We start from the raw sequence: 26,210 nt of genomic DNA on the forward strand, positions 1-26,210 counted from the left end.
CACTGTGAGTCTTTCTTTCAATACAAGTTTGTCTTGGCTTATTTTTACATTGGAAATCTGTTAGCACTAAAGCATTACTCTTAAGACATCAGAAGAACATGGCATTCCTCGAACAGGATAGAAGCACATTCAATTAAGCTTTTGGGGTCCATTATGACAAGTCATCACAGTCCAGACTGGCCACATGAACATGGAAGCAGATGTTTCTCCTAGACCTCCAAGCATGGTGCAAACAGTGGCTCATCTTGCCTGTTGTCTCTGCGTCCACACCCTTCATATCGTCCCTGTTTTTGTCTCTCAAAAACTAGAGACAAGTGATCCAGGAATGAACTTACTGAAACATGAAGAATACAGGCTTCATCCACAGTCCATCTCCTATAAAGAGGCTTCTATGGAGTGGTGGTGGTGTAGTGGGCTAAAGCACATAACTGGTAATCAGAAGGTTGCTGGTTGGTGGCCACCACCACTGTGTCCTTGAGCAAGGCACTTAACTCCAGGTTGCTCCAGGGGGATTGTCCCTGTAATAAGTGCACTGTAAGTTGCTTTGGATAAAAGCGTCTGCCAAATGCATAAATGTAAATGTAAATAAAGACACAAGGATAAATTAGATCAGTGTTTCTCAACTGGTGGGTCACATGTCTATTTGGACTGGGTCGCGGGAATGTAATGGTACCAGCTCGTGCTAATGATCTGCTCTGCTCTCTGATGCGTGTGCAGTGCGCAGACCTCAAAACTGATGTGTGATGTGTGAATTCTAATGAGACTTTTCTAGTTTAAAGCGTTATGGAGAAAGTCAAGTCAAACCCATCAAACAGGCATGCCAAACAGCACTGAGGAGGAAAAGAGCAACACTGCTACACACTAAAAAAAAATTAATCATCACCTTTACAAAGTTTCACGATTTCACATGAGTAAAAGTAACTGTTCTATTTTGAATTTTGTTTTATAATTTCTTAGGAAACAATCTATTAGACCTCATATTTATATCAACATTTGCAGTTGTAGTTAATGTTTTAAAATGTATTTCGGCTTATATATTTTTGTTAGCTACACTGACCTAACCATGGTAATGAGAAGCCTTTCATCCTGTGATGTATGTTCTGTTTGAATGTTGTTTGAAATTAGAAAACAAATGGGATAATAATGGGCTCATAGCCTATAAATAAATATGCTCTTCAATTTTTAAAAGGGGGGAGAGAATAATTCCTGTAGCTTTTGTTGTTTACATCAACAACAGAAATAATGCCACTTGATGCATGACCTTATACTTGAAAACCATGATCAAAACTATGCAAGATAATAGGAAATGCGACCCAGGATACATTAAATAGGCTACAGGTTACATTTTTACTATAGTGGGTCGCCACTTGACTTCCCATGTAAAATTTGGGTCCCGAAGCAAAACCAGTTGAGAACCACTGAATTAGATCATGTCTTTTGTGTATATCTATAGTTTCCTACTAGTTGAGATTCCAGTTTCACATATTAGCAATGTACTACTTCTAAGTAAAAATGATTATAATTTTTTATATCAATAATGATTAGTGCAAATATCCATTACCGATATCAACAGCTGAATTTCAAATAGAGAAAAAGCTGGGTTTTTTTTTTTAAATGTCTATTATTATTGTAACTAGTAAGAAAGCCTTTTAAGATAAATTTAACTCCTCTTACATTTTTTTTATATCTGACATATCAATTCTAACATGTTGAAATACATATCCAGGTGTTAGGAAATTATAAATATATGGAATTGCATTTTGAACACGAGTTAAGGACTGTGAAAATGTAGCTACAGATATATATATATATATATATGTTAAAAAAAAATTTACTAGTTAAAATTCCATTTTTGATATCAAGAATAATGACATAATTTTTAATATAAAAAATTTATTTTACACGTTTTTACTGGTATAAACCTAATTACTGATATACAAATTTTTGCATTTTTACTAGCAGTTATTCCATTGCTGATCTAAAACAATTATCATTGAAAATAGAATTGTACAATGGGGCTAAAGGCTTCCCGAGGTAAAAGGCTCCTTTAATTTTGTTTTCACCAAAAACACTAAATAATATCATAAACTACCACAGTTTGTCACTATGAATTATGTAATGAAAAAATGTCCTGTTCCATGACAACACTGCATGTAATTTCTAAAGGCTGATTTTGAGGAAATTTGATCTAATATTTAATAATTTTCAAAATGTTGTAAATGTATGTAGCTAATGAATATCCTGGAAATTATCAATTATTTTGAGACAAATACTTATATGTCATTTTAAATTTTGTTCAAGGTCATATATATATATATATATATATATATATATATATATATATATATATATAGTATATAAAAATAATTCAATAACTGTCCAATAAGTGAAAAGATTATTAGTACCCCAAATTAGTATTTGGGTAAAAAGTCCCCCTTTGCATGGGCTAGGCCCCTATAAAACACACACCCTATAATTAATCCGATAGGCCCATACTGACCTGTTTATTTCACCAACAGTTCTAAACTATTTAATGAATGAGTTAAGATGACATCTATCACAAATGCATAGAACGAAGCATTAAATGGATAAACACATACCATAACACATTATCTGAACTATAATGAAAACAGTTTGTTCACAAAGACGGCAAGGCCAGGCAGCTGGACTTGTCTTTCAGTGTGGGGAAAACATCGTGTCGACCTAAATCTAAATTAGGGCGACTATTCTGAATGCTGAAATCATTTTAAGTGAATGTTCATGTGGTTTAACTCACACAGACAGCGTTTGTCCTGAAACATCCAGATGTTTGGTGATTCCTCCTTTGCTGTGCTCAGGATCTGGTGATAAAGACTGTAGTGCAATAGATGCTTCCTTTTCAGATGGGAATGGAACTTTTAAAAGACTGGTGGTTCGTTAAAGGGTTAAAGGAAAAAAGACAGGGAAAATCATGCATCTATAGTTGTTACATTGACAGTTCTACTGTTATTTGGCAACACGTGTCTGTCTTTCTGATCAATCCCCACCGTGCAAGCAGGTAAGCACTGTTTTTTCATAATGCTTAAAGGAGCAATATGTTACATTGACATCAAGCATTTAAAATGGTTACTGCAGTCCAAATTCAAAATATTGGAGAGAGTTATCTCCCCCACCTCCTCCTCCCCAGACTCGAAGCTCACGCGGGTTGCCAGGTTGAGGACACGCAACAGGAATGAGCAAACTGACAATGGCAAGTGACAAGCCTTACACTGTAAGTTGATCAGCTAATGTATACGTTTGTAATGTTTTTATTGTTTGCAAATTATAAACCAGCTCATGTGGATTTTTTTTATAACTCTGTCAATGTTAGCTGGCTTCTATGGCTGCAGAACGCTGCGTTTGCCCGCTAACTTGTTTCAAGTATGGCAATCCGGGGTGTCCTAATACTATGGGCAGTGGGCGGGATCACACAGGCCAAAACACAAACAGAAATTCCACCCCAAACAGACATTTCAAAGTATATTGGCTGCAGCATTGTTTTCGGAGAAGCCAGTATTTCAACTTTAACTACATTTCTAATAACATATTATGATAATTTTATGCTTTAGTACAGTAAATATATTACATATTGCTCCTTTAAGATGGAAAGTATGGAGTTATATATGTGCCAAAATTCTGCACATGCAAAATTGAATTTTGAGTGCACAAAAATATTCTGTGCATGCAAGATGATATTTAAAGCATGTAAGTTGATATTTTGAGTGCAAGAATGTAATTTTGCACACGCAAGATTATATTTTGAGCGCACAAAAATGTTTTGCGCGCACAAAAAGTTATTTTGTACGAGCTTGAACTCAGTTTTGTAAAGCAATGTATCTTCTTTAGACTGCTCGTTTGCTTTTCCAACCAACAAGTCCCACCTCCTATATCAGGACTGGCTATTAGAAGCTGCTTATAAGTGCTCTGCGATTGGACAGTTGAGGTAGCAACCATGAACATCTCAGTGTAAATGTACCAGAAGAGCCAACAAGCACAATGCTCCAAGCTCAGTACACACTTTATAAACTGTATGCAGTTATCATTACAAAAGATATTATCCCCATGGATTATAGACATACCAGGAATACTGTAAGACTTATCTTACTGTAATGTACATTTTTCAAAATATAGTAGCCTGGGATCATGCAATGCTAAGGATTTCTTTCCATTTTTTTTTTTTTTTTTTAACTTTTTGCAGTCTCAAACCAGTGTTATTATAGTTTTGGATTTTTAATTTAGTTTTTATTTCTATTTAATATAAATCTGTCATTCGAAATTAGTTTTAGTTTTCGTTAGTTTTCACAGATTGTCTGTTAGTTTTAGTTTAGTTTTAGTTTTCTTAGTTTCAGTTTAGATATATTTTATTTTAGTTTTAGTATTTTTCATGGCTGCCAAAGCAGAAGCATTTACTAGTATCATTTAAAATTGTCTAACATCATTACATTTCTCAGGGCAGTCTTGTTGTTACCTCTATCTAGTTGTATTATCGTGTTTAATTTGGATTGCAAATCCTGCAAATTTTATAACATAGGGTGAATATGGGTAAAGTGACGAAGGACATTTAAACTTGATCCCCACTGTATCCATATTAATTTCCTTAGATTATTATAAATAATTTCTTAACTAATCTTTGGGAAGTAAACAGTAAAAGGGATAGTTCACCCAAATATGAAAATTCTCTTATAATTTACTCACCCTCATGCCATCCCAGATGTGTTTGACTTTCTTTCTTCTGCTGAACACAAAGTACAATTTTTAGAAGAATACCTCAGCTCTGTAGTTCCATACAATGCAAGTCATCATGGTACAAAACCTTGAAGCTCCAAAAAGCACATAAAGGTAGCATCCTTTTTACTGTAAATCTTGACATCAGCAGTCTCATTGGCGATCTTTCCTGTAGACTGCAATTGCAAGATTTATAGTGAAAAAGGAGTTACATTTTGGTCTGTTCTCACCCAAAACCGATTGGATTTCTTCAGAAGACATGAATTAAACCACTTAAGGATTACTTTATGTTACCTTTATGTTTAGAGCTTCAAAACTTTGGACCTTGCTGACTTGTGTTGTATGGACCTACAGAGTTGAGATATTTCTATCATATCTTTGCTTGTGTTCAGCAGAAGACAGAAAGTCAAACACATCTGGGATGCCATGAAGGTGAGTAAATAATAAGAGAATTGTCATTTTTGTTTGACAAAAATGACAATTCTGAACAATGCGGTGTTTCTGAGATTTTTGGTTGCACTGGGCGGAGCATACATGAATATTCACGAGTTTCCTGTTTCGTGTTAAAGCCACACTGAAAGTATAAATGCTGTTCCTCGGATTACAGTTAATCTAAACTATGTTTTCGGCAAGGTAATTATGTTTCAGCGTCAAACACAGTTAAACAAACTATATCTGTTCATCTATTCACAACAATTTATAGATTGTGTTTTGTGTTCAGAATTATTACAGCCATTGGTATCATAAGAAACTGCTCCAAGTAAATAAATTAACCTGCAGCCATTAAGTATTTCTGTTATATTCTTTATGTTTTCCCTTGTGAAGCTTTAAAACTTTGTCATTGTATAAGTTGTCATAAATGTACACTGTAAAAAATGTCTGTAATTTTAACGGTAAAAGACTGTAAAAATGCTACAGAAATAAAACGTTAATTGATTAACGAACATTAACTGTAAAATATACTGTACATTTTATATATATATATATATATATATATATATTTTTTTTTTTTTTTTTTTTTAAAGACAATACAGTAGTTTTTACAATAAAATGTTTTTTAGATGTATAAAGTATGATTTTCCTGTATAATTAATGGTAAAAAATTTACATTATGTTTAATTAGAGAGTAGATGTACTTTTTTACAGTAAATTATTGTTAAAATGACAGTAAAAACAAAAATCGGGCGTTCCCGCAATTCCCTGCATGACCCGTCATATTTCATTATATTTTATGGAAATAGTTGTGATGTTTCTTCTTAATTTTAATATCAGTTATGTACATTGGGGTGTTCTGTGTTATATTTTGGGATGTTCTGTGTTATATACACTGTAAACAAACAGGATTTGTTTACAGTGTATCTGTGGTGGCATAATAAAGTTTCTTTTGTGATTGTTCTGTGCCATTCCTTTATTACTTCTTCATTTGGTAAATAACTTCAACAGAAATTATGCATTTATTATTAGTAGTAGTAGTATTATTAGTATTATTATTAGGGTTTTTTCATGGCTTTGGTACTATCAGAAGTGGTACATTTTCAAAACCCTTAATACAAAACTCTAAACTGATCACACTTGATCACATTCAAGTCATTCTTTCAATACCTGCTCTTATGCTTTCATTATGGTTTTCTTTCCACATAATCATTGTTTCAAAACACAAGATAATTGTAACATGTAATGAGCACATTTAGTTTAATCACAAAAACACAACAGTATGATCTATTTTCAATTTAGTACTTTAAACAATCAGTTAATTCAATAGCAAACAATGGAAGATACATGTTCAAATCACCCTTGGTGCTGAATAGAAGTTACTCTATTATAATATACACAGTCATCACGATGGGCATTACACTTACATTATCTGACCAAATTGACAAAATCCATATTTACAGTTTTTCTCAGTCGATTTTATACGTTTCTCCAAATTATAATCAGTGCTCTCAAAACAATTCACACAGCCATAGAAACAGACACTCAAATTTGCAGAACAATTAAATTTCACTGCATAATGAAGCAATGTATTCTTTTCTGATACTGCGTTTATTAAAACTAAATACTAATATCAAAGCAATAGATTTGTTCTCTAATAAATTCATAACATGTTCAGCTATAGACACACAACTCTATCATTGAATTAACACATTTATCATAAAAATCCACAGTAAAGACCTTTATCCATGTGTTCTCATAAAATTTCTCTAAATTTCTAGTTGTCCCTGCTCTTCCAATTCCAATGCCATTCCTCCCTCTTCTTCTTTTTGGTTGAAATTGAAGTCACTGTAGATCTTCTCACATTAGGCCGAACATTCTGTGTGTCTTAGAGAGACCATAATTCATAACATGATCAATTAGAGGGACTCGTAGATCATTTGAGCCTTCTTTATTCTAATCTTCCACCCTGATGTCCTCTTTCTGTTCACCATCATTACACCATCTCCATTTGGTCTTTCCTGAAGTCTTTCCATGCACACACCTGAAAGAGTTGAGAAAACTTTCCCCCTTTCTCATCACTTCTTCCTCAGATTTTCTCTTTCTTTACCCACTCTACCTCTTCTTCTTCTTCCTCATTGTTTGTTTGCTGTGAATTTTCATATTTTACCCCTTTTATAGATAGCAGAGTCATGATAGTTGTGTGAAAAGTTTAGTAAATTGCATTTTCTTTGCTGTGTGCGTTACTAACACAGCCGATATTAATGAAGGGATTTGGCAACCTGACATGTGCATTTGAGAATATGACTTTAATATAGTTGTCTGTGTTAACTGTTTTGAAAGCATGAGTTTTGGATCAGAGAAATTTGCATGTAGTGTTTCGAGAAAATGAGGAATATTGAGAAACATGCACAATCTGTTTAGGACAATTACAAAGTTTTCAGATGGCTGTGTTAATTGTTTTGAGAGCAGTGACCTGAGTTTGGAGATATGCGTAAAATCGATTGAGAAAAACTGTAAACATATTAATCCAACATACTATGATCAAAGAAAACTTCAAAAGCCATTCATGCAAATATATATATGTATATATATTACATATAATTTAAATTATTTTTAGGACAATAATGTGGTTGTTTTGTGAAACAATAGAAATAAATTTAAACTTATAAAATTTGAAATAATGTCAAATAGTAAGGCCACTGTTACAACATGGTCAACAATGTTGGCCCAGACCTCATTCGAATTGCCAGTATGCTCCTCCATCCCTCTGATGTCCACAACCTTGAGGAGGCCCTCTTTGGCGGTGTCTACGTCTACCTCTTTGACCCCTCTGCAGGTTTCCTCTCTCTTGCAGTCTATCCTGCTCCATGTTTGCACATAAAATGCTCACACACAGTTCTACTTACTTACTGTATATGGTAACCAATTGTGATTTCCAGGTAAAAGAAATGAGTAATAATCGTGATTTAATATGTTTGGTTTATCCTGGTTGAAAGCTCTTGTAAAAATTACAGTAGTTGATACCTTACTAACACACAATAATCAGACCAATTGAAAATCTATAGAAATACCAAAGGATTCATTGATTAACCATTAAGATCAGTTGGATTAACTAATAGACACATGTAATAAACTGAAAGAATACAGATGCAAATGAAGTTTATGTAGTGAAAAAGTTACTTTGTGATTTTGTGTATTGTATTAAAACAACTGAAAATATGTGGAAATGTTTGAAAAAAGGTGCATTTTTGATGATCAGTTGTGAGATTTGTACTATGAGTTTTGAAAATGTACCACTTTCTTGTAAAAATAGTAGCAAAGCTTTCAAAAAAAACTTTAAATCACAATGGGATATGTTAATGTTGTTGTTTTGTTTTTTGTCATGACTTTTCAATATACACATTTGTGAATAAAACTTTACCACCGAATCAGTTGCTCTCTTTATTCTCATCAGCAAAAGGCAATTACTCCCATGAGAAATGTTATTTTTGACATTTACGGTAAATGTGCAAATGATTATATGGTCTTTAAATATTATTTTAGCCACTTGTCATTTAAAATGTGAACATTTTGCTTGTTATGGTAAGCTCGTAGACTTACACATTTAATTTCCAAAGTACCGCAGGGTTAAACATTTCACAACTTGACCAACAGTTGATAGTTGCAACACCATTGTGTCAAACTGATTGAAATGATGAATGTTTTTTTTTTTTTTTGCCGGTCTTTTGTCTAACCAGTTAGTGCATTGCACCATAGTCTTTCAAGCAAGTCAGTCCACTGTCGGTCATCTTTGGAACACTCTCGGGAGACTATATCCAGTCATGACAGTGCAGCTCCTATCTGCTTGAATGGAGAAAGACCAAAATCTCAAAAACGGTTGGTCAAGATAACGATCAAAGAACATATTTCAAATCAGCAATAAAATATGACAATACTGGTATCATTAATTGTGATTTTTGTTAACCCTAATATTACACTAAAAAAACGCAATTTTCCTAGCTTATATAGCTAATGTGCATGCACGTTCTAGAGTTGATTGACAGGTGGTATCTGTATCTAAAAGGTGATTGGCCCTTTTACCTGTATGGCGGGACTTCCTTTCTACAACTGTTGACCGTTGGGCGCTAGAGCTTCTTGGTTGAGCATTCCTATTTCTCCTATTTAATTTGATAGTGGCCCGTCTCTGCTAAATACTCTTTGATTGTGTCCACTATACAGTAAATGCATTGTTTTGAAAAAAAAAAAAAATTGGAATGATTATATTATTGTTCATGCGTGGAAAAAAAAACCCATTACGATGTCCCTTTGTGATTTAATAATACATTTAATAATACAAAGCCTGTTTGAATTTATTTACCAAATGAGCAAGAGATTAAGGAATGGCACAGAATTATCTCAAAAGAAACTTTATTATGCCACCCACAGATATGTTTATGACAAATTATCCAACAACAAAGTTTTAAAGCTTCACAAGCGAAAACAAAAGAATATAACAGAAATACTTAATGGCTGCAGGTTCATTTATTTACTTGGAGCAGCTTCCTAAGATACCTGAGCAAACCAATGGCTGTAATAATTCTGAACACAAAACACAATCTATAAATTGTTGTGAATAGATGAACAGATATAGTTTGTTTAACTGCGTTTGACGCTGAAACGTAATTTCCTTTCCGAAAACATAGTTTAGATTAACTGTAATCCGAGGAACAGCACTTATATTTTCAGTGTGGCTTTAACACGAAACAGGAAACTCATAAATATTCATGTATGCTCCGCCCAGTGCAACCGAAAATCTCAGAAACTGAATATTTTAGAACACCGGCCATGATGCCCAGGGATGCTGTCTAGGTAGGTAGCTCACTAGGATTTGAGACACAGCCAGAATCTCGCGTCCGAGAGCTGCATCTGAATCTGTTCAGTCCTCCACAGGTTTCTTATTCCAGGTAAGTCATATACAATTGAATCTGTTCTGCTGCACGCTTTATTTTAAGCGAAATCCTTTTCCTTTTTTAAAAAATAAAATATATAAAAAATCTATAAACATAATTGAGAGAGTACTGAATTAGCCTATATTAACTTAAAGCAAATCGCTAAATTATGAGCCTATTTTCAGACCGATAGTTTTCATGTCTCGTGATATTAATATTAGGAAAACAACTTACCTGGTAGCCCTATGTGTTCCTTGTAATATTTTAATGCAGAATTTCACAAAGAGCACAATAATAATGCCTTCCTGATACATTTTTACATTTGCTTTTCTCTGTTACGAATATGCATTTAATTTCATGCTTGAATACTGAAAAGAATGAACTATAAATCCACTAGTGATTGTTTTCTTTAAGAAAACAATGTGGAAAAACATGTACAACAAATGCAACATAAATAAAGCCAGCATAATTAAATTAAATATATGCAAAAATATACTGTATAACAACTAACTTTTCTCTGTAATTTCAATGACTATTTATTTTAGGACTAATTGTTTATCTGTTTAGTTGTTTATATATATATATATATATATATATATATATATATATATATATATATATATATATATATATATATATATTCTGTTTTAATAACCTAATTACTAATTATTATTATTAATAATAATAATAATAATAATAATTCACTGCATATTTACTTAATTTGTTTCATTTTTGTCCAATCTATTCTTATGTTTGCCCCCATTATCCCAGCTGCTCTAACACCATCATTTTATTTTGGGATTAATAAAGTAAAAAAACAAAATCCATTTTCCATTCCAAACACTGTAATGTAGATGTTTTGTGCTGTGTTTTGTTCAACTTTATTGGATTTTATTGCATCCAGTGGTGACGGTACATTCAGTCATCTCTCAGGCTGATGGGAACTCTCCGTGACCTACAGTTTGCTCTGCAGACAAAGATTGAGGAGCTGCGGCAACGTGATGCCCTTATCGATGAGCTGGAGCTCGAGTTGGACACTAAAGATGACCTCATCAGACAGCTACAGGGCGAGCTGGACCGTCTCCGTGCCGTCCCTGTCTCACAAGACCCCACTGGGGCAACAGAAAACACACGTGAGCAGGGAAAACGGGTTATAAATTTTCCATAGACTTACATTAAAGTGATCCAAGCCAAGGCAATATAATATTATGGAACATAAAATGAATAAATCTGTTCTTTTTTATTTTATTGGTGGGTCCACAGCATTGCCAGATGAGCCCCAGCGTATTAAACGACAGGCCATATCAGCCGAACCCATGGGGTTGGACCCAAATCAACTCACCCATGTCACCCTAACCAACTACAGCAAGAGTGAAGAGTGAGTTAGATCAGTGACCACACACACTGGATAAACACTCCACCCTACAGCTTATTAAACAATTCTGTGAGTTTGAATAGCAACAGGTATAAATGTTAGATTCAAATGGATTACTCTGCATTCGTTGCAGGTCTCGGGGGTTGATCCAGAAGGCGCTGTTGGAGAATGATTTTATGAAGCACCTGGAGGCCAGTCAGATCCTCACGATCATGGACTGCATGTATCCCACCACACTGGCCCAGGGCTGCTGTGTCATCCAGGAGGGTGATGATGGCTCTACTGTCTATGTCCTGGAAGGTGAGTACCATCTGCTTCAATTCTACTACATTCACATCAAGTTCAAGGGGTTCGTGTAACTCAACTGGTCGAGCATGGCGTTAGCAATGCCAAGTTCAAGGGTTTTGATTACCTTGAATGCACTGTAAGTCGCTTTGGATAAAGCATCTGCCAAATGCATGAAATTATGATCAAGAAATTTGTTCAAGAAAATGTTCAATTAGAACTGTATTGTAAAAAAGTATATGTACGCCACAAGAGGTAATGCGTTATGTTATTTGACCATGGGTAAGGGGTGTTATGTATTATTAATAATAATCTGAATAAACCATTTTTTCTGGCAAGCAATAAAGTTTGCATGAATAAAAAGCTGTTTACGGTTGCATTAACAAGAATTAAAGGAATAGTTCACCCGAAAATTTAAATTCACTTATCATTTATCTCATCATTTAATTAATCTCAGGACTTAAATATACTGTATATCTGTTTCTCACCTACACCTATCATATTGCTTCTGAAGAGATGGATTTAACAACCGGAGTCGTATGGATTACTTTTATGCTGCCTTTATGTGCTTTTTTGAGCTTCAAAAGCTCCCATTCACTTGCAGTACATTGTGGGGACCAACAATGTTGAAGTATTCATTTTGTTTGTGTTCTGCTGAAGATAGAAAATCATACACATCTGGGATGGCATGAGGGTGAGTAAATAATGAGAGAATTTAAATTTTTGGGTGAATTATCCCTTTAAGCATTAATATATACTATAAAATCACAGATGTGCATTTATAGTCATTTTATAATGGCTTCAGGCACAGCTCATCCAATCAGAGTCGAAACTATCCGTTTAAATTTATAATTTTAATAAGTTTTAATGTATAATTGTTTTGTACTGTATAATTCTTCCTCCAAGTAATATAATTCATTATCCTAGTAGTAGGCTGTTTATGGTTGTCAAGCTGTGTAGCAACTTGACAGATTGCTATATAATGTGAGGTCACAGGTGTGCCTTTATCAGCATTTTACGATGGCTTCGGTTGTGACTCATCTGATCAGATTTTAGATTTGGAACTATCTGTTTTATTAACTGAACTTGAAACATACAAACACAGCATAGTGAGCTGTCCCAAACAAAGCTGTATTTTGTCTAGGTCTCTGGAGTGTTTTGTGTTAACCTCTCTGAAGTGTCTGGGCAGTTGAATTTGTTGCCTGTTTGACATCTGTTTGTGACAGCAATTCTCTCTGAATAGAGAACACTTCAAATGATGCATCCTTTTGTTTCATGGCTGTTTTTAACCACAGACTTGCACTGACATGTAGACTGTAAAAGGAATGTTCCACATTCAGTACAAATAAAGCTCAATCGACAGCATTTGTGGCATAATATTGATTACCACAAAAATAATTTCAACTCGACCTTCGTTTATTTACAAAAAGCAAAAATCAAAGTTACAGTGAGGCACTTACAGTGGAAGTGAATGGGGCCAATTTTTGGAGGGTTTAAAGACAGAAATGCGAAGCTTATCATTTTATAAAAGCACTTACAATAATTCTTCTGTTAAAACTTGGTAGAAATGGTTAGTTATCGATTTTATCACACTTAAATCATGTTAAGACACTTTTTTATGTCTTGTGGCTATACTTTTGAAACAGTTTATTGATTGGCCCCATTCACTTCCATTGTAAGTGCCTCACTGTAACCCAGATTTTTGCTTTAAAATTAAAAAAAAAAAAAAAAAATATATAGATATATGTTTTCTGAGTGACTATTTGCACTAGGTGTAAATAGCACCTGCCACACAGTGTGGCTATTTTCACTCCAATAGTCTGTTGGAAACTAAGAAAATGAAGACAAACTGTGGCCCAAGTATTTCTGCAGTTGTGTGGGGTGTAATGATGGTATGAATGAGCTTTTTTCATACAGACAACCTGGGTTCAATCCCACTTTTTCCCCATCCTGTTTTCTCCCCAATTTTGAATGCCCAATTCCCAATGCCCTCTAAGTCCTCGTGGTGGCGTATTGACTCACCTCAATCCGGGTGGCGGAGGATGAATCTCAGTTGCCTCCGCGTCTGAGACTGTCAATCCACCCATCTTATCACGTGGCTTGTTGTGCGCATTACGGAGACATAGCATGTTTGGAGGCTTCACGCTATTCTCCGCGGCATCCACGCACAACTCACCACGTGCCCCACTGAGAGTGAGGACCACACATTATAGTGACCATGAGGAGGTTAAGCCAACTTGACTCTACCCACCCTAGCAACCGGGCCAATTGGTTGTTTAGGAAGCCTGCCTGACTGGAGTCATGCAGCATGCCCTGGATTTGAACTTGCGACTCCAGGTGTGGTAGTCAGCGTCTTTACTTGCTGAGCTACCCAAGACCCCCCTTCCCCCCAACCCCGTCTCCTGTCTCCATTCTTAATATTTCCTTTAAAAATACTAATAATAAATAAAAATGAATATTTCCTCGCATTTGTTCATGGTGAAGGTCGGGAAGTTGAAAGAAATGTTTGATTCGGGTAAAATTAACCATGGTTTTACTATAGTGAAATTGTAGCATCCATGTTTCTTTACAGAAACCATAGTTTTAATGCAATTAACCATGGTGTTACTACAGTAATATGGTGTTAATTTACAGAAGTAATCATTTTTAATTTTGTAGTTTCTATGATTTTACTACTAAATACCATGATGATACTATGGTTACTGTAGTAAAACCATGGCTGATTTTTGAATGGGAAGGTTAGGGTTAGGTTTAGTGGTAGGGGTTGGTGTAGGGTGTCTGTGGGACTCTAAATAAACACAAAAAACATGCTGCAGTGATGCCCCTATACTGTATGTTAATATTTAATTAGGGGCGCAAATAGCAACTAACACTATTTGCACTTAGTGCAAAGAAGATTCATTTTGTGCTATTTAGTGTAAATCTTGCCTTAATTTTTGTGAAAATCAACATTATGCTACAAATGCTGTTGACTGAGCTTAACTTGTATTGAACCTGGAATACTCCTTTTGAAGCAGATCTGTCAATGCCTGTATCTCACAGATACCCAACAAGATATTGTATTACTAAACACATTTAAACATAGTAATTCAGGGATATGAATGCCTACAGTAATACACAGTAGGAAGTGTTTCCTCGTTATACTGATACCTGGTTTCTCCATCAGCATTCAATAAGGGAATGTGTTCCATTAGTTAGGCTATGTGGTTCCTCCTACACAAATTCATCTCATACACAGTTTCAAGGTTATTTGTGGTTTTTGTGTTGTGTGCAGAGGGATTGGTGGAGGTCACCAAAGGAGGGCAGAAACGGTGCACCATTGAGCCCGGGAAGGTATTCGGAGAGCTCGCCATACTCTACAATTGCACACGAACGGCAACTGTTACAGGTGAGATTCACTCATTATCTAAGCACAAGTTATGTGTTCATCTGAGTTCTAAAGGAAACAGAATTCATGAAGGAATGTTTCACCAAAAAAAAAAAAAAAAAAAAATGATTCTGATGAGTTCTGTCATCAGTTCTGTCACCCTTATGTAATTCCAAACTCCAGACTTTTTTCTTCCGCTGAACACAAAGGAGAAATGTTGAAGAATTTACTTTTCCATACAATTAAAGTTATTGCATGGAAAGCATAGATATGTATAGTGGAGGATAAGACTTAAATTAATTAGGAAGAATAAAGTAAAAATTAAAAATAAGATATAATCTTATTAAAGAAATAATAAATCTATTATATCACTGTAAGGCTCTCTGCGCTGAATTCCTGCTTGGCTGGGAATGCTTTGGGCTAAAGACAATCTCATATTGCTTCTAAGATTGAGTTGAGCCCTTTAATAGCTCTCTTCTGAATGTGCAGGGAGGAAGTTTTAGTGTGTAATTGCTGGCATGTTTGGCTATATGTTTTTTCTAATATATCTTCATCCTCTCTGCCCTTTATGACACATCAGTTAAGAGTGATGGATTGAGGTGAAATGAGTTGACTCGGATGGTGTCCGTTTAATTTCAGTGATGAAAATGCAATTAAAATCAAGCCTTTGGGTGTCCCTGTTCATGCAAAAATCTTGTATACCTCTGTAGCAATCTCACCTATGAACTATGACCAGATATTTTAACACATGCACACCAGAAGTGGTTGATTTTTAAAGTGTTGAGTGAAACTGAGGTTTTTATTCCTGCGATCTAGAACAGTTTTGACAGTTTTCAAAATAGTATGTGAAAAAGTATGCAACAATTTGCAACATATGAACCAGAGGTGTAGTCTGTTACTATAGCCTGTACTTTACTGTTACTGTAGACTGCGTAATCTGCGTATAGAGAGCGGCGGAACTGCAAATCTGTACATATCGTAAATGGGTCATTCCTACAATTCGGTGACATTCCGGCTTTGAAACTTTTGAAAAATAAAACATACTTCTACAAGTTTCTTCATGTTTCATCATTACAGGGACATATTAAAGATTGTATTAATCATACTAGTCAAGATAAATTACTAAAAAAAATTCAGATGTCCATCCAGTTAAATGGGCAGCTTCAGGGTGGACTTTCAGTAGATAAATGAGCCACTATATGGTCTGTGATTGATATCTAGGAAACATATTTGTAAACTAATATTTATTATTTTATTTCTGTTAACTGTATATTGACATTTTAAAAGTATATTAATTTCCCATATATCTTCCAATAATAGGGTGGACATGTTATGCTTGACCACATATGACTAACACCACAAAATAAAGGAAAACATAAATAAAACAATAGAGTTATAAACTTCAAATAACTCAAAGTAATTTTGCAGAATGGGTGATGTACACCTCCAGTGTGTGTGATGTCATTTAGCCTTTATTTTTGTCAAAGATGTTTGATGTGCAGATTTTGGGACATGAGGAAGTGACACAGCACAATAGAAAAGGATTTCAATTATTTCAAATGTAACTTTTAAGCCCAAAGAAGTGTGTAACATTATAAAAAGTATTTTTAACAAGCCCATCAAAATTGTAATCGGGAGAAATTAAACAATATAAATACCACACACACTTGTAATGGGGACTTAAATGACACAAAATTTTGTGAAAGACCCAAATTTACAGGCGTTCCGGCATTCCTGCTTTACATTGAAAAACAGCGCAGACGGACGCAAAAACGCATTCAGTGTGAATGTCCTCTAATAAACTTAAAATGAAAATTGCTTTAATACAATGACCAGAAGAAGAGAGAAAGAGAGAGAAAAGGCTTAACTTGAAAATAGTGTATTTCTCATTGGATTAGTGTCGTTGTTTTGGAGGTAAATAGTGTTTATCATAAGGGAAATGTAAGAAAATCATGTAAAGTGTTGTAACTAAACCTTTACTACTGTCCTTTTATTTTTAATTAATGCAGTAATGCAGTTTTTTTTACCTCTCTCTCTTCCAGAACGAGCTCTGACGTATACAATAAAATATAATGCAAGGTCATGAATAGGTGTGTTTACTGGTGTTTTAAAATCCCAGTGGTGGGAAACAATTAACATGCACTCGAATGCTATATGATTTTGACAAAATTATCTTGCTTCTGACAGAAAACATGCGCTGATTGCCACTGATCGTCCGTGTAAAGCAACATCCGATATCTCACACAACTCACGCGAAAGGTGTGTGTGTTTCAGGTCAATTTCTCTCAATATGTGAAAGATTCTCATCAGTTTGGGTGTGGGACGCTAAAATACGGGACAAACAACATAGTGTATGGATTTCATACGGAACGCAATTTTTTCCCTTAATTGTGGGACGATTCCTTATTTTACAGTACGTTTGGCATATTTTGTTAATTAATTTTACCTGATACTGCTTCAGCGTGAGGGTGACTCTCTCCACTCACTGTCACAAATTCCCTCAGTCAATGATGGTGGTGACAGATGGCAGAATTCAAGTGATAATGCACCAATTACAACAAATAATCTCCAGTTTCACAAAACAGCATGCAATACAGTTAAAGGGAAACTAACACGACAGTAGATTATGGACTTCTGAAGCAGCAAAACAAGTGGGTATACCGAGGGTATACGCAAATATTGATCCTTAAAAGTCGTTATACGCAAACAGTCCTGGGAAAAAGTACGCATATGGTGTATACGTGTGTATGGCCCCGACTACACCACTGATATGAACATTTCAAACCATAGTATACTACACTGTTGTAACATGACCTCACAAGGTTGCATGTTTAATTTAGCAAGTGGTTTCCAGTTAGTCACAGAATTATTGTTGTTTTGCGTTTCTATTTCAATTTTGTTTTTACTTTTAGCGGTTCAATCAAAAAAGAGTCATTAAAAAAAGTGATGTCAAAAATCACAGTTTATATTGCTTTCAGTTCATTCGTCACTCTGAAAGGACAAGTATTGCATTGTGGGATATAATATTTTGTGTAGCATGTTTTGGGTGTTTGCTGCACATTTTGGCAAATTTAGCTGGACAGGACAGTCATCCAGATATTCCATGCATACAGAAATATCCTTTACTGTGCACGGAATACATACTGCATACTGCAAAACGAATGCAAGTAATATCGTAGTATGCCATTCAGAACACTCTCTCCCTCATTTTGTTTGTCACAAGAGAGTGTCTTGTGTCAGAATAAAGAGAACATGACAGACAGCCTCTTGAGATTCAGGGTCAGCTGTTAATTAACACACTCAGCTAAATGAAAAGCCAACCTGAGAAAATGAAAAAACTGCTTCATCCTCTTGACAATCCTCAAGTCTTACTCTGTCTGCCTTTTCTGGGCTTTTATGTAATGCTGTTTATTTTTTAAATCTTTGTAAATGCCTTATGTAGTTTAAGGTCCATTATGAAGGTGCGCCTACCTAGCCAAGCTCCATAACTTCAACTGAAACAACCAATTATTGTAGTGCATCAGAAAGCAATCGCTGGAAAGAGACAAAATGGGACGATGTGAAGGTCTATAGTATATGTCAACACTTAGTGAGTATTTAGTGTCATCTTACTTTTAGGAAACTTAATTTTTGCAGGCTCATAAGGTTTTGCACATTCTAATAGAACTGACTCTTTTTAAATATTCAACATTAAATTGATTGCAGAGTTTAGTGGTGTTGGAGAGGGATATTAGTGGTATTTTAAAATGTTTGAGCTGCTTGATGCTTGTTTGTTTGTGTGAGGTGGGGTGACAGAGTAATCACATTGAGTGGGATGTAAAGAGCTCTCAAACCAACAACTGTCAGTTCTGTTGAGAAATATGTAAGTACAGAACAAAAGTGTTTGTTTGGGTAAAGAGATATGTGCCTCCTTTTGCATCCATTATGGAGCAGAAAACCACATTTCAATCAGGCAAATCAATCGGTCTTATCTGATATAATCCTGTCATTAATTTTAGCACATTTTGATCATTTTATGCATTACAAATGCTCAACCAGCTATATTGGAAGTAGCATTTTTTTGCATTTAATGCAATAATTAATATAAACTGAATGGTAGTAGCACATTTTTAGGAATAGTTGATCTTCGACGCGGCAGACAACATATTTAATTCAATTCAAATGAAAATTAAGATGTAAGGGACAGAAGTACAGTCCGTACAATATACTGTACTGTTGTGTACCTTGGTGTCAGTCAATCAGCTGAGAAAACATTGAAAATAAGGCTTTCCAAAAAATTCCCAGCGAACAAAAAAACATACTGTAAACTGTAAAATTAGACATGACCTACAAGCTATTGAACAGACTGTACTTCTATCCCTCACAGCCTCTTTTTTTTTTGTGTCAAATAAAGGTCTATTGCATTTTTTCCTCCGTCTTTTTTTGTAGACATCAATAGCTGGGTTTCCATCCAGAAGTTTTATCCAAAAAATTAGACTAAAGAAAATGCGAAACATCACACGTTTCCATCAGCTGTGTTATGCACGTTATCTTGAGAGAGCTGCTTTGTGTCATGGAGCAGCTGAACACCTCCTTGCTTAACGAGGGCACAAATGGTTATTCCCATACACCGCCAGCCTCTACATACCTGGGAGCGCCCGCACTCAAATCAGTTCTGGCAGATTGTGAGGATCCACTTTAATGACGAGCTGTGGATGAAGCACTTTGGACTAACCAGGGCTAAGTTTGAAGACTTGAAACACTTTTGAAATTGAAGAAATCTTAGAAATCCTGAAAAGTGGAAACAAGTGACCAAATGGTCATAACACATCATCGTTTGTGAATAAACTGTTACTATCACCTTAACGCGCATTTTTAAATATGCAAAACTCAAGAAAATTCACCTCATTCTAGCGCATAAACTTTAAAGCGAATTTTGAGAGTTTATTCGCATATCAAGCTTTCCATTGAGGATTTCTTATGAGCAATTTCAAAATTTGCATAAAAATAGTTGGATGGAAATGCAGCTAATGTCTTCCTTTTCTCTCTCAGCTCTGACTGATATCAAACTATGGGCCATAGACAGACAAGGTTTTCAAACCATCATGATGAGAACTGGCCTTCTCAAGCATTCAAACTACATGGAGTTCTTGAGAAGGTAACACAATTGTGCATCACAGCAAAACCAGAGTTTAACAGTTCATATTGTGTTTGGTGTTAATGGTATAGTAATGTCCTTTATAAACTGAATTGTGCTGTCAGTGTGCCCTCCTTTAAGACTCTCACTGAAGACGTGCTGAGTAAAATAGCAGATGTTCTGGAAGAGGTAGGATGTTCTGGATGCATTATTATGCTGCACTTTTATTCTAAAAACATTTCTGAGCTGCATCATGCAACTTTAATGGCCTCTAAGTGCCATTTTGTTATTCTTTTGTTACCTCTCTCTCTCTCTCTCTCTCTACTCTGTAGACTCACTACAGTGATGGTGACTACATCGTTCGCCAGGGAGCCACTGGAGACACATTCTTCATCATCAGTGAGGGTCAGGTCAGACAAGACCCATTCTGATATTTATGGCTGTTGGCTTTGTCTTTTCACTGTGTTAAGAGGTGAAGTGACATAGAACATTCATTATGACATTTTTTGACTTTAAGTGGGTGTTTCTACCCACAGGTGAGGGTCACCAGGCAGAAGTCAGCCAATGAGGAGCCAATTTTTCTGTCCACACTGTCAAGGGGGGATTGGTTTGGAGAGCAGGCTCTCAAGGGGTTAGTGAGGAACCTGTGGATTGGCTGGATTTTGTGTTTTCTAGACATTAAAACAGTTTTCAAATGTTCTGGTATTAAACAAATAAGGATAGAATTTTCATTCTAACGATGAATTTGTTATTTATGAATGTTATTTTGAAATAACATTTTTCACTTCTCTACCTAGGGAAGACGTGCGTACAGCGAATGTAACAGCAGTTGGAGATGTAACGTGTTTGGTTGTGGACAGAGAGTGAGGATCTCATAGAACCATAACAGAACCATAACAGCACAATCACAATCAAGTCACATCATTCACAATCACCATTAATCCAAACAACATCCATCACCATCAAGATCCGATCAGCACAAAAATCTCAATCATGACCCGCACAATCATACTCACAATCATGACCAACAAAATAACCATCACAATTAAAATCAGGACTGGCACAATCATAATCACAATCAAATTCATGACCAACATATTCATAAATCACAACCATCATAATCATAAATCACAATCAATCAAAATCACAACCTTCACAACCAAATCCATGATTGGCACAATCATAATCACAATTAAAATCATGACCAACACATTCATAAATCACAACCATCACAATCATAATCGCAATCAATCAAAATCACAATCTTAATCACAATCAAAATCATGACCAACACATTCATGAATCACATCACAATTATAATCACAATCAAAATCACGACCAACACATTCATGAATCACATCACAATTATAATCACAATCAAAATCATGAAAAACACATTCATAATCACAACCATCACAATCATAATCACAATCAATCAAAATCACAACATCACAATTAAAATCATGACCAACACAATTATAATCACAACCATCACAATCCAAATCATGACCAACACAATCTTAATTTACAATAAAAATCATGACCAACACATTCATAAATCACAACCATCATAATCACAATCAATCAAAATCACAACCATCACAATTAATATAATGACTGGCATAATGATAATCACAATCAAAAATCTCAACTATCACAATAAAAATCATGACCAACACAATCATAATAGCAATCAATGAAAATTTTAACCATCAAAATCAAAATCATGTCAAGCAAAATTATAATAACCCTCAAAATTAAAATCATGACCAACACAATCATAATCACAATCAATCAAAATTACGACCATCATAACCAAAATCAAAACCACAAACATCACAATCAATCGAGACCAGCACAATTATAATCACAATCCCAAATATCACAATCAAAATCATGACATCAAAATCAATCAAAATCATAATCACAAACATCACAATCAAAATTGTTCCGAGCAATCATATTTACAATCAATAAAATCATAACCAAAGTCACAATCACAGTCAAAAGCACAACCAGCACAAATCACAGGCCAAATCAATAAAAACCACAACAACAATCAATCAAAATACCAGAACAATCAAATCAACAAATGAACATCAATTTCTCTATTTTGTCACATGAAATTGCTTAAACTAATTTTGAACAGGTCTTTCAAACAGCTCATTGGAGGACTGGACAACATGAGCAATAAATTGTACAAGACTGAAGAGATGAAGGCCAAGTAGGTACATGATTAGCTCCTTCACAACCATTTATCACTTATGTATTCTGGGCCATTAAATAACTGACATTCCTCGTAGGTTGGAGGCAGAAGCTGCATTTTTCTCTTGTATGTCTCTTCATGACTTCCGAGTGATCTGTACACTGGGGGTGGGCGGATTCAGTCGTGTGGAGCTGGTACGATTAGTCCTGAAATCATATGTCCTGAAATGCAAGGTTTCCAATTTCACAGATAGTGGGGCCTATTAGTGTTTAGGTGTTTATCAAGAGCATGTATTCTCTCTCCATAGGTGCAACTGAAAAATGACCACAGTAGCTCATTCGCCATGAAGGTCCTAAAAAAGCGTCACATCCTGGACACAAGTCAACAGGATCACATCTTGTCTGAGAGAAGCATCATGATGGAAGCCCATAGTCCCTTTACTGTCAGGTCACCACTTACGTGCATTTGTAGAAAAATATATACTGTAAATATTAATATTTCTGAAACACTCATGGAAGGTAAATACATGCTCAGTTTAGAGAAATTCAAAGTAAGAGAAAATCTTATCATCATAGATGGCTTAGGATAATTTTTTTGAGGTGCCATTTATCAAGAAGTGGCATACAGGATGTTCAGTACATGGAATTTATTTTTTTAATTAGTGTTGTTTTCCAAGGCACGTATCACCATTATTATGGTTCATATGGGTTTGGGATTTGTTCTAAGAATTACACTTTGGTGCATACCAGTAATTTGTCCAACACTGTTTGTGCTATGGACGTTAGTGATACCCGAGACATGTCTAGGTGCCTGAATATCATGAAGAAACCAGTAAACAACCACCTAGTAATTAGCCAGAACACCCTAGCCACCACCTAGAAACACACTTGTAACCACTCAAAACACCCTAGCAACCGCATAGCAACTCTTGGACCAGTAGATAACCACCTAGAAACCACTGAGAACACCTTAGCAACCACATCACAATGCCCTGACAACCACCCTAGCAGTGTTGCATGGGCAAGCACCGCTTATACTTTCCTCAGAATCTAGTTCAGCTATACTGTATGTTTATGACAACCCCTCGATAATGAGACCATATTTTTTTATGCTCCAGACTATATCGGACCTTTAGAGATTCCAAATACTTGTACATGCTATTGGAGGCATGTTTGGGTGGAGAGCTGTGGACTCTGCTCAGAGACAGGTATGAAAAACTTTCACATAATTCTCTTATTTTACATGTTTCTGTAGAACTTACTGGAAGTACTGTGACTGTTTTCAGGGGTTCATTTGATGACGGCACCACACGGTTCTACGCTGGATGTGTGGTGGAAGCTCTTGCTTTTCTACATTGCCGTGGCATCATCTACAGAGACCTGAAGCCAGAAAACATCATACTGGACCATCGTGGATATGCCAAGCTGGTAACCACTATACTAATCTACAACTAGCACATACTCCGTGGTATATATCCTAGCAGTTTAAGATATAGGCTTGTAATCAAAAGATTTTAAGATCAAACTTCGCAAAGGGTTTATCAGAGAACTATTATTTGTTCCACCTCTGGATATGTTTTGAATTGGGTTTGTAAAAATTGGATTTCATGTTTGTTTTTATTTTATTTATTATTATATAAAAACATTTAAAAATTATAATACATAAAAAATAAAAAAATGTCTTGCCTGTCTGAACAAAGACTTTAATTAACTTCAGCTGAACTGTACTAGTAATACAAATTCCTGTACATAGCTTAATGAAAGAATAAAACATTTAAAAGTTACTTAAAATTTCATTCATTTGTGATGCATTTAGTGTTATTACATACAGTAAATTTCTGTAATTGCAAATAAGCAATATTAACCGTCTTTTTTTAGGTGGACTTTGGTTTTGCAAAAAAAGTCGGCTTGGGGAAAAAGACATGGACATTTTGTGGAACTCCAGAGTACGTGGCCCCTGAGATCATCCTGAATAAAGGCCACGACATCTCTGCAGACTTTTGGTCTCTTGGAATTCTCATCTTTGAGCTGCTGAGTGGAAGGTTGGTGCTTTATCAATGCCATTAACAACAAGCTTAAAGTTTCTCCAGTTCCCAGGAAGTGATTTCACACTCTTCCTCTTCAAATTATTAACAGTTGACACCATTCTCCTCTTTCCTACCCAAGCCCACCTTTTTCAGGGTCAGATCCCATGAAGACGTATAACATTATTCTTCGAGGAATCGATATGGTGGAGTTTCCCAAGAAAATCACGAAGAGTGCTGCGAACTTGATCAAGAGACTCTGCAGGTACACGGCTGGAGTGAGCAGGTTTCAGGGTTCCCACGGTCATGAAAAACCTGGAAATATCAGGGGATTTTAGATTTGTATTTTCCAGGTCTTGAAAAGATATAAATTGCTTTTGTGTAGCGTAAAACTTGCTTGTAAGCCACAGTGATACCTGATTTAGGAGTGAATTGTTTGATTGATTGATTGGTCAGAAAGTGTGGGAACCCTCAAGTTTATTCAAAAAACAATATCATAGAGGCAGTGTTTCAAAACTTAGTGGACTGTCTGCCTAGAGAGCAGTTTTGGGCATTATAGGCCTGTTTGATGCCCTGTATGCTAAGTAGGCAGCTCACTAGGTTTTGAAACAGTCATAATTTTATACAATCTTAATGTTTGTGTGTATGTATGTGTGTAAATGTGTGTCTAAACTCACAGGGACAATCCGTCCGAGAGACTCGGCAACCAGAAGAATGGCACGAAGGACATCCAAAAACACAAGTATGCGTATCCATGGCGATGGATTGCAGCAATGACATGCTATGTGTACAAACACAGAGCTTGGCTTTCATTTGAAAGATTTGCATTTAAACAGGAATAATATCTTTCATTTCTAAGTCTGACATTTCATATTATTTGCATTCATTTTAAACAAATAGTTAATCCAAAATTGACAATCATTTACCGGTACACACCCTTACATTGTTCCAGAATTAAGGAAAATTTACACACCCTCATATTGTTTCAAACTTGTATGACTTTCTTTCTTCCATGAAACATATAGATATTAGGCAGAGTGTTAAGTCTTAGTCACCATTCACTTTCACTGCATCTATAGTGACTGAGACTAACATTCTGCCTAAAATCTCCTTATGTGCTCCAAACAAAAAAGAAAGTCATGTGGATTTGGGCTTGGACCTGAGTTTTAGTAAATGATGACAGAATTGTAATGTTTGGGTAAACCGTCTCTTTAAATTTTGGGGTAAACTTCTCCATTAAGACTTAGTAATTATACTGTATGTTGGGTTTGTGATGTTTTGAACACTCTTGTAGATGGTTTGAGGGTTTTAACTGGGATGGTATTCGTGAAGGCACTCTGACTCCCCCAATTCTACCAAATGTAAGTGATAGAGAGAATTGTTTTTAATTCATTGCAACTCTAACGTGTTGTTTTTGCTTCACAAATTTGAATGAATCTGAATTAAATCTATTCTGCTTGTTTGCTGCAGGTGAATGGGCCTTTGGACACAAGCAATTTCGACTGTTTCCCTGAGGATACAGAGGAGCCGCCACCCGATGAGGAATCTGGTTGGGATATTGAGTTCTGATTAAATGGATCAAACATATTTAGAAACCCCATTTCACAATACAACAGCGCTGCCCGTCAGTGATTGAACAGTTCTATTAGTAACAACTGAAAATCATTTGTAAATGTATTATTATTATTATTTATTAAAGTTTTTAAAGTACAATTTATTACATTGTGTTGCT

The 26,210-nt window shown here is 35.4% G+C and overlaps 1 protein-coding gene across 4 annotated transcripts; it reads left to right on the forward strand.

Moving 5' to 3' along the window:
• Positions 1–11,043: 11,043 nt before the first annotated feature.
• Positions 11,044–26,093, forward strand: LOC127432707 (cGMP-dependent protein kinase 1-like). 4 transcript variants are annotated; one of them, XM_051684065.1, is made up of 19 exons: positions 11,044–11,256; positions 11,390–11,484; positions 11,615–11,781; positions 15,041–15,154; positions 20,165–20,270; positions 20,375–20,438; positions 20,582–20,659; positions 20,786–20,880; positions 21,047–21,112; positions 22,399–22,473; positions 22,553–22,649; positions 22,763–22,902; positions 23,573–23,662; positions 23,741–23,882; positions 24,333–24,496; positions 24,621–24,743; positions 25,158–25,220; positions 25,773–25,839; positions 25,949–26,093. In XM_051684065.1, exons 1-19 carry the CDS (start codon positions 11,044–11,046, stop codon positions 26,045–26,047), a joined length of 2,058 nt encoding a protein of 685 aa, XP_051540025.1. In that variant the 3' UTR covers positions 26,048–26,093. The 4 variants fall into 4 exon arrangements, with proteins under 4 accessions (XP_051540025.1, XP_051540023.1, XP_051540026.1 ...); XM_051684063.1 differs by having other exon boundaries at positions 11,044–11,239; positions 11,370–11,484; XM_051684066.1 differs by having other exon boundaries at positions 11,044–11,239; positions 11,379–11,484; positions 22,553–22,673.
• The last annotated feature ends 117 nt before the right edge of the window (positions 26,094–26,210 follow it).

Source organism: Myxocyprinus asiaticus, chromosome 42 (genome assembly GCF_019703515.2).
Source record: "Myxocyprinus asiaticus isolate MX2 ecotype Aquarium Trade chromosome 42, UBuf_Myxa_2, whole genome shotgun sequence".
In the NCBI taxonomy this organism is placed as follows: domain Eukaryota; kingdom Metazoa; phylum Chordata; class Actinopteri; order Cypriniformes; family Catostomidae; genus Myxocyprinus; species Myxocyprinus asiaticus.